At 27.5% G+C, this 10,086-nt stretch overlaps 2 protein-coding genes across 2 annotated transcripts in view; one reads left to right on the forward strand and one right to left on the reverse strand.

The window, feature by feature from the left end:
• The first annotated feature begins 3,166 nt into the window (after positions 1-3,166).
• LOC108565681 overlaps positions 3,167-10,086 on the forward strand; it is an 8,263-nt gene continuing 1,343 nt past the window's right edge. The window contains exons 1-2 of the mRNA XM_017925257.1: positions 3,167-3,304; positions 7,767-7,919. Coding sequence (XP_017780746.1) covers positions 7,806-7,919 — 114 coding nt within the window. The 5' untranslated portion in view covers positions 3,167-3,304; positions 7,767-7,805. The remainder of the gene's footprint in view (positions 3,305-7,766; positions 7,920-10,086) is intronic.
• LOC108565683 lies at positions 5,811-7,214 on the reverse strand. Its single transcript, XM_017925258.1, has 2 exons — positions 6,646-7,214; positions 5,811-5,868 (listed from the first exon to the last, which is right to left on the reverse strand). Exons 1-2 carry the CDS (start codon positions 7,035-7,037, stop codon positions 5,820-5,822), a joined length of 441 nt encoding a protein of 146 aa, XP_017780747.1. The 5' UTR covers positions 7,038-7,214; the 3' UTR covers positions 5,811-5,819.

Genomic DNA, 10,086 nt, shown 5'->3' on the forward strand with positions numbered 1-10,086 from the left:
TCAATTAATGTACCTAATCATTTATTAAATGTAATGTTATATAGTTTATGAATAAATATTATTTAATTTAAGTGTATCTTTTCTTAATTACTCTAATTTGTGTGAAGTCAAAGAAAATATGATTTAATACTAATTAAAAGAAATTAATTTAACATATTTCTTAAGTTAATTACGTAATTTACGAAGAGAAAATTGAATATTTTCTAAATCTTATATTTACACGTAATTTCAACATAAAATTAGTAATTAGCAAGAAACATACAGTTTTTGTTTAACACAGATTTCACTGAATATTAATTTGCGAATTTTAGTAGAAAAAATGTTAAATATATTAAAGTACGTTCTTTTTAATACTAGATGAAACTATATTTAATTTACTTTATTGGTAAATATACATAAAAAAAAGTATAATATATTATATAATTAACTGATAATTAAACAAACTAAATCATAATACAAATTCAGATGGAAAAACTTTGATGAAATCAAAATAATGAAAATATTTAGTGGAAATCTAATTATCTAAATATTTATCCTTGCTTTTAATAATTGATCTCTTTTCTTTAACAATTTTTAATTTGATTTGTGGAAATATTAAAAAAAAAAGTAATTTAGATTCAATATATTTTTTTTTCATACTACATTATTGTATTGACAAATCAGAATAGTAGAAATAGATTCAAAACATTGGAATCATTGAATGTTTTCTAATATTGTTAATTGTATATTGTTTGTCACTTGGTATTTTGATCATTGTGAAATATTTTACATTGAAGTAAACAGTTCTGAGCGTTTTGTCCCATACGTTGAGTTTCTTCTTGAGACCAGCTTTATGCAAATGGTTCCAAACGGTTTTCTGGCTAATCTTCAGTTCCTGAACAATGTAATAAGTGCTCACGTACCAGTCCAACTCGAAGATTTCCATGATTTTATCAACATTTTTGACGATTGGATTACCAGAAATGTCTCATCTTCAACGTCCATATTACCTGAACGAAAATGATGGAACCAACGATTTGCTGTTGCATTTGATACTGTATTGGGTTCATAAACAATACAAATATAAAAGAAATATAATGAAAATGTATAAACTATAAAAGATGAAAAGTTGTTTGAAAACTGAAGTGGCAATTTTGTAATAAAATAATTGTTTTCATAAGCAAAGCATAAATTCAAGAGGAAAAGTAAACAGTACTACAATAATAAGCGGTGTATAAATATAAGTTTGGTGAAGGATGATCTAACATAAATATATGAAGAGAAAAATCTGTGTTAAAATAACGTTTTCTTAGTGCACATAGAATTTCCTGCAAACTGAACCACAATAGAAATCAAATGTCACAATAAAAAATAGTTAAAACTAAAATTAATGTTAAAATTATTAATTTATGTAATAAGTGTTCAATAATAAGTGAAAATGAAAGTAAATTATTATTGTAAAGAAAGTTATAAAATTAATTGTAAATAATCATGAAAAAAGAAGTGAAAATTGTATTTCATACAAATTTATTGAAATTTAAATTGTAGTAAATCAATTTGAAATCCCATAGAAATATTGATTAGGTTAACAGAAGATAGTAAATTTACAATTTATTGTTCAAACTGTAAATATTTTATATTATGCTCGATAATCCAATGAGAGTATTTCCATAATGAAATCAAAATGAAGTTAGGATATATTAGGGGAAAATAAGTAAGTTTAGGTTAATATAAGTTACGTTAGGCTAGGTTAGATCAGTAAAAAAGGTTAGATTGAAGTAAAATTAGGTCAATAAGTAATAGGTTATGTTTTTCATAATCATTAATGTTAAGTCATTAGTTAGGTTAGATTAAATCAGTTAGGTTGAAAAGATTAAGTTAACAGAAGATAGTAAATTTACAATTTATTGTTCAAACTGTAAATATTTTATATTACGCTCGGTAATCCAATGAGAGTATTTCCATAATGAAATCAAAATGAACTTAGGATATGTTAGAATAAGTAAGTTTAGGTTAATATAAGTTACGTTAGGTTAGATCAGCGTAAAAGAGGCTAGATTGAAGTAAGGTTAGGTTTTTCATAATCATTAATGTTAAGTCATTAGTTAGGTTAGATTAAATCATAAATATATAGAATTTTAGCTTCAATTTATATGCAAATTCAAATATTTTAAATATGATTGATAATCAATTGAGAGTACACCATTTTCTTACCACCATTTAAGTAAGGTTATGTAAATTGGTAATAAATATTAGGTTAAGTTAGATTCACCTAACTTCTACTTACTAATAAATAAGCTTACGTCTGTAGAAGTTAGATTAGATCATAAAGAAACAATATTAAACTTCAATAGCTTCAACATATTAATAAGTTAGGTTAGGTAAATCTAACCTAATCAATCTCAAAGATTTCTATGACATTTCTAAGTGATTTCTTTAAGATTTCTAAAGAATTTCTTTAACATTTCTTAGTGATTTAATACTATTTAAATTGCAATAAAGTTAGATTTACCTAAACTAAATTACCTAACTTATTAATATACTTACTAACTTAAAGTGTTAGTAAAAATGAAGTTAGGATATATCCACCTAACTTCTACTTAGTAGAAGTTAAAATAAATAAGTTTTGAAGTTAGATTAAGTCAGAATAGTTCATAAAGATTATAAAACTTGAAGAACATTTTTTACTTATATACAGTGAAACCTCGCTTAACGAGTTTAATCCGTTCCAAAATTTCCGGATTTTTACTCCTATACTGAAACATATTCAAAAATGCACATAATATGTGTATATAAGTTTTAAAAATGATGTAGAAGGCGCGCAATCTGGGACTTCTCTTCTCATCGTCACTCGTTATGCGAAACATCGTCGTTAAACGAGTCAGTTTTCGCATAAGCAAAATGTTCGTTAAGCGAAGTTCCACTGTACTGATAAACTTCCAATTATACTTGAACAATAAAATGAGAGTAATTAAATGCAATTTTTACATCCATAACCATTAATCATTTCTAATTGTCCTAAATGAAGACATCCACTGTTACATAACACCTCTTCAAACGGAATACCAACGATAACTGTATGTGCTTAAATGAAGTGAATTCGATAAGAAGAGTGAGTATGTGTTTCACCTCTTTCGAAGCACTCTTTATGATAAACTCCCACCATCCGTGCGTTATTACGAAATACGTGGGCGCAGTCGTCGAGAACGCAAGTCGCGAACAGAGAAGCTTCTAATTTAGTTCGCAATCGCAAGTGAAAAAGTGCACACAAACAACACCAAAACAAACAAGAAAAAGTGACAACAATAATTTAGAAAACCGATTTGTAAGTCTATAGGATAATAAAGAAAATCTGATAACTAAATATAATATAAATTGGTGCTCATTAAAACGATTGAAGACTAAAAACCTTTATTTTCCATGGCAACTAGATTTAAATTTAAAACCAGCATGTTTTCCAAATCCGTTTTTTTTTTCTCCTTAAAACTTATAAAGTTTTTTTTTTGGTTTTACTTTGATTTTTATTCAATTTGAAAGTTGTAAATGTGAAACGCGTGTGTTTTGGTTTGTGTATAATCGGATTGATACGAAAATAGATTGATTTAACGTAAATAATGTTGACTTCATTCACGCCTTGTGAGTCATCTCCGTCTATACACTTGGAGATTACGTATTGATTTCCTTGAAAGTTGTTCTGTTTTTTATGTTTTCTTCTGGCGTCTTTTGCACTGAATTCTGGAAGTCGATGACCACACAATGTTTGGGTGGTGACGTCACTGCGTAGGGTGTAGTCTGATGATTAGCTTGTTCTTAATTTCCATTTGTTTTTATTGCAATCTTGGATCTTAGTTTAAAAGTTACAATTAAATTTTCAATTACATAACTAAAGTTAATTAATTCAGTTTTCATCGAAATATGTAACAAATTTATCAATGTTCTTAAAACCAAAGTGATTACTTTAAATTTTCATCTATATTTGATACAATTTTTAATTAGAAAGATTGTCAGTTTTCATTGAAATTTGTTATAATGACAAGATTTTTTGTATTTTTCTTTAAAAATTACATTCAAATTCTTAATTAGGGAACAAAATTTCTTGTTTTTATGTTTTAATTTATTAATATTTTGTTAATTTTCCCAAAACCAATTTTCATCAATATTTTTTTATTCGTGTAATCAAATTTAATTGTTAATTACTATAATTGCTCTAATTTCAATAAAATAAAAATCGACGTATGTGTACGTCATGGGACAAATTACAACATCAAAATTTCATTTTACGACCTATCGTAAAACAGATCTTACTTATGTTATATAGATAATTTAAATTACTAGTTTTAAGAATGTCATTTCTTTATCAATTTTTTATTGCTGCTTTCAAATTTTGATTGTAAATTAATATCAAATTTCGTTGAAATCTGTTAACCAAAAGTTTCATTTTACGATCTAGACTTATCGTAAAACAAGTCTTACTTATATCACTAGTTTTCTTCTAGCAGATTTTTTCATGAGGTTTTTTTTTTATAAATTTAGCTTTTTTAATTAATATTATCAAATTTGATACAAATAGAATAAATATTCTTAAAATTAAAATGTCATTTTGTACCTTCTGTTTTTCTTTTTGTCTTGTATTGTGGGAGTAATACCAAAAGTTTCATTTTACGACCTAGAAGTGTCGTAAAACGAGTTTCACTAAAATTGCGAATAATAGTGTTATATTTCATTCTATACAGATAATTTCAAAAGGATTTATTTATGTATCTTAATCTAAATCTACATAGAAATTAGCATGCATGCATAAATTAATATAATTGATTAAAAGTTTAAAATTAAACAAAAGTTTCATTTTACGACCTAGAAGTGTCGTAAAACGAGTTTCACAAAAATTTCAAATAATGTTATATTTCAATCCATACAGACAATTTCATAAGGATTTATTTATGTATCTTAATCTAAATCTACATAGAAATTAGCATGCTCTAAAAACGCTATGAATATTTCATTCATATTTCAAGTATGAAGCATGAGTAATCCAGGATGATGATGATAGAACCAGCATAAGAACATAACTTATAAGACGTAGTATTGTAGTAGCATATCAATTAAAGCGGTTTATATCAAGGTGATTACTCATTTATAGAACTTACAACAAGATTTAAAAAAAAACAAAACGTTATTTGATAACACACAAATTAATTCACTTTCATTTACTTCCATTCTCAAATCTTTCATTTATTCTCAATAATAATAAATAAAAAAAACTAATGCCTCGTATACATCTGCTTCAATCAATCCGGATTCACTATAGTACGGTTTGAAAATTCCAAAAGAAACTAAATTTTAATTGAACAAAATAAAAATAAATTGTATTGGCAGAATCGATTACCCGCACTATGTGAAGCATTACTGTATTAATTCTCATCTTTGCATAGATTCAACACAGAAAATAAGCGCTGATAATTGAAATCCGTTAACTTCTAATTTGAGTTTTTGTCGCCGGATATGACACAAACTTCCTACATTTTGTTTGATCCCCAAGGTCCTAGAAATACACTAAATATTTAAAGATTAAGAAACGTTTCTTAATTGAAACAGAACTCGTTGCATAAAGCATCAAACTTGTTCAGTGTGTTTACTATTTAAATGTTAATTTGCATTATTTTCTTCGATGATGCAACCAAGGCGGAATGTCTCATATGCAAAAAAAAAAGAAAATAAAACTTGTCATTGGAGTATCCTTCGAGCCTTTATTTATAATTAAGTATTAATGTGTAACGCACTTCAAATAAAAGATAATAACAAAAAGTTTAATGAAAATAAATAGAAAATGTGCTTTGTTTTTAGTTCGGATTTGTTGCGTTCGTTGATGTCGAGTTGAGAATCGTTGATCTGTAACAGAAAAATGGTAATTAAGATAAAAAAAAAGTGTGATTGAGTTTTTTTTGTGTAAAAAAAACGTTAATTATTAATCAAGTGATTAACTTAATAATTAATTGTGTAATCAATTTGTACGATCCCATTTTGGTCTACTTTCGATGCATTTAGAGACATTAGGTTTGGGATTTAGGGATTTTCTGTCACTGTCCTAGGGGAATTTGCGTTGGAGTTTGGTAAACATGCAAAGAAAATAATCAACGGTTTTTTATAATTAATTACACTTTGTTACTAAATTAGTTAATTAAATAATTTCAATCTAATTGAAATGAAATTTATTATGTTTACAGCATTTTAAATTTGTCAAATTAGACAATAATAAAATTGAGCAATTTGACAAATTAGATTATAGAAAACCGAAATGTTCCAAAATAAAAATCATTTTTTGCATAGAAATTATTGGATTTCAAACGCTTAACCAATGCTCAAATGAACCCAAAATCAGTACGTTTTGATTAAGAAATAATTTGCGGTTAAATTAACATTGATTACATAGAGGAAATGACGTTAAAATTACATAAAGAAAATGGTTCAGGTTTTTTTTATCTATTCTGAAAATTTTAGCATATTTTAATATAAAAATAACAAAATTTCAATAATAATTAAAAAATAAAGTTCCTCAAGTATCTATACTAGGTCCTGTTTTGATGATTTATTTTTAAATATACAGTTTTAGTTGAAATAATATGATCTTCATTATTATTAAAATTAATGTAATAAAAATGTACTTACACAAAGATTTGTGCCTCCGGTTTTGGTGGTTGAGAGTTCGATAATTGTGTTAAATTGAAGTTGAAATCCTCATCGAAGTCTCCCGGTTTCTGAAGAAGAAAACCATCGTCTTTGATTGTAGAAGCCAAAATCGCAGCCAAAAGCGCTGACGGTGTATGAATGAACATTACTTTATTCATATGCACACGAACATTCGTACCGCCCTTCTGGCTCTGATCGTACACATCTACAGCCTCTTCCTCCGTCTCATTTTTGGGCTTCAATTTATCGTCTTCGTAGAAACCATCGTATTCGTCGAAATCCGTCCCGTTCGAATGAGAATGTGATGGAGAAGAGAGACAACTTCCGAAGAGGAAGAGTACGAATACGAGATTGGATAGTCTGATGGTCATGTCTTCGAGGAGGTATAGAGGTGTATGCAAGCTTCGCGAATATTGCAAGCGATTAAATGCGATTGTGCACTAACGGCACATGCGAAGAAGTTTACTAAGAAAAGAAATTAAAGAAAAAAAACACTTTGATTCCCGTTCAGTTTTATACGAGATTCCGCACGGAACCCGTTTCCTACTTCTCCGTAGTGATCACATGTACAGTAAGATCTTAGTACCAAAGAACATCAAAGTGTAATTATAGACTTACTGTTTGAAAACAATAAATCAAATAAGATTTTTTATATTAACTAGTAACTTTTTACATATTATATGATTACATCAGAAGAAGTCATCTATTGCGCTTCTTTTGATATAACTTCTGTTAACTATTCTTAATAATTTACTGAAATATAACTATTTCCCTATTTACTTTTATTATCTTCAAGTTTTTATTAATTAGTCTGTAATCATCCCTAATAATTGAAGTATAAAATTTGCAAATTAATGACAAAACTATGTTCTTTTCAGTAAGCCCACTTCTAGGTTTATAGTATTTACCATTTTCCAACAATAAGATTTCAATTTTCAGTTTGTTTTTTTGCATTATTTTCATTTAATTCAAAAATTCTAAAAAAATTTATATATTTTAATAGCGGTGTCCCATTACGAATTTTGTGATATAACAGTTTTTGCATAAAGTTTATAAATGATTGACGTTTTTTGTTTCAATATATAATTTTTTTGTTTCAGATTTTTTGAACGAAAACGGGGTCCCTATATTCCGACAAGATGTCTCACACAGTAACGGTTACCAGGACAACAACAACGACAACAACATCGGCCATCATTTTAAATACGGGATACATGAAAACGTATCCTGGAATCCTTAAACTCCTGCAAACTGTAAGTAATACACTTATTTTGTATTAATTTGGTAAGAAAAATAACAAAATTTCATTGTTTTAAATGAAAAAGGTCAAAGGTGCGCACCTTGAGGAATTCCGTATATCAAATTTTTCATACCTAAATAAATCAAAAGCAGAAAATAGATCAAGAAATAAACTGTTTTTCTTTATTTTAAACGAAATATAGAGAAAAAAAATGCAATTATGAATAAACTTTTCCAGTTAACATTGAATTATTTAAAACTAGTCAGTGTGTCAATGTTGCAAACTCGTTTATTAATATTCCATATAAATACGTCAATTAGAACAATGGTGACTAAAGATTCTATTTATAATGTATTCACAAATAAAAATGAACATTCTCAACGAAAAACAAATATTCTTTAACTCTAGATCAGCGTTTCTCAACTTTGACCCAACATATTTGTTTGTAGTTGTTAGAATATTTCACCACTTTGACACAAGATGACAGCTGTCACTATGTGTCATTTCTTTGATTTATATTAATACAATCTTATCAAAATAATGTTAACGACTCCTCGCCTTGACTCAAGATGACAGCTGTCACTTGGTCATACTTTAAATCAAAATAAGTTTAATGACTCTGAAAATGATAGCTGTGACTAGGTCACAATCTAATCAAAATAATGTTAAAGACTCTACGCTTTGACTCAAAGTGACAGCTGTCACTAGATCATAATTTGATCATAATAATATTAATGACTTTACGCTTTGACTCAAGATCACAGCTGTCACTTGGTCATAATTTGATCAAAATAAGGTCAATGACTCTGAAAATGACAGCTGTGACTAGGTCACAATCTAATCAAAATAATGTTAAAAACTCTACGTTTTGATTCAAGATGATAGCTGTCACTAGGTCATAATCACGTTAAAATAATGTTAATGAGAACAAATGCATTGTCTATGCAATTAATAATCATAATTAGAGTGAGTTAACAGATAACAACAGCAAATTGAACAAGTATTTCAAGTACATGAGATTTAAATATTTATTTTGATGTTCAAACAACAACGAAATTATCAATGAGAAAAGCGTGACAGAATTGCTGAAGATGAAGGCGTCTCGAAGAGATTTGCATAAACGTCGTCCCAAAAAGGCGTTACGACATTGACCCAAAACTGGTTGAGAGAAAAGCAAACCTTCGAACGTTTCCAGCCTTCTTAATGGCAAACGGATAAAACGAATTCAACAACAGCAACAACTACAACGCGCAACAAGAAAACCAATTCATTGTCGTTCCTCTTCGGGGCGAATTACGTAATCGCACGACCTATTCGTATTACGTCACGACGAAATGAATCGAAGGCGGCTATTTTCGCGATGACCCAAATGCGTGAGTGTGCGTGCAAATTGTTTTTTTCTCTGCGATAAAATGAAAATGCACCTAATCTAGGTCATAACCATAAAACTAGATAAAATTGAATAATTGTAATTTCCCTCATTTTAATCAATGTTAACAATTTGTACTTGTGTAATTTTTATAAAGTTCTCAATAAATTTACTTGTTATTTAATTAATGAAGTACAAACAATTTTTCTTATATTTTTCCTTCTTTTAAGTAAATTTTATTTGAAAGAATTGATAAAATAATTTCTACAAATACATTACAAAAATATTGGAAAATTCAGTAAAAGTATCCTTTTTTATTAGGGTAATGTCACACACGTTTTTCGGGAAATATGCCAATGCCATAAATATACACTACAGTGCATTAATGAATACTCAACTTTATACTTCTTAAATATATCCTAGCTAAAAATAATTTGCAATTTTAAATTTTCTTAAATATACGTATGGAAATAAATTTATAAATAGTATTCTATTTGTAAAACTCTGAACTTGGCAAGTAACATGTGAAGAAACGTGACTTCGATAAGTTTTATAAGTACTTGTGGCAAGTGTACCATCTTAAAGTATTGTATTGTTTTGTAATTATTAGATTGACAACTATTTAAAAATTGACATCTTGTTTTGACATGTATACCAACTGTAAATTGTTATACAAACAAACGTTTTGATTATTTAATTATTATAAAAAAATGTTATAAAAAGTAATAGATTATTTACTCTAAGAAATTTGTAAAAGAAAATACACTTTACTTATTTATTTGACCTAGAATGACCAAGAATAATTGTGATC

Source organism: Nicrophorus vespilloides, unplaced genomic scaffold, assembly GCF_001412225.1.
Source record: "Nicrophorus vespilloides isolate i.1.1-1 unplaced genomic scaffold, Nicve_v1.0, whole genome shotgun sequence".
NCBI lineage: Eukaryota > Metazoa > Arthropoda > Insecta > Coleoptera > Silphidae > Nicrophorus > Nicrophorus vespilloides.

Bases quoted from the DNA above. Each gene is read 5' to 3' on its own strand.
- LOC108565683 (XM_017925258.1), bottom strand. From the start codon at position 7,037: ATGACCATCAGACTATCCAATCTCGTATTCGTACTCTTCCTCTTCGGA. The intron at 5,869-6,645 runs GTAAGTACATTT...TTTCTGTTACAG, and splicing joins CCGGAGGCACAAATCTTTGT to ATCAACGATTCTCAACTCGA.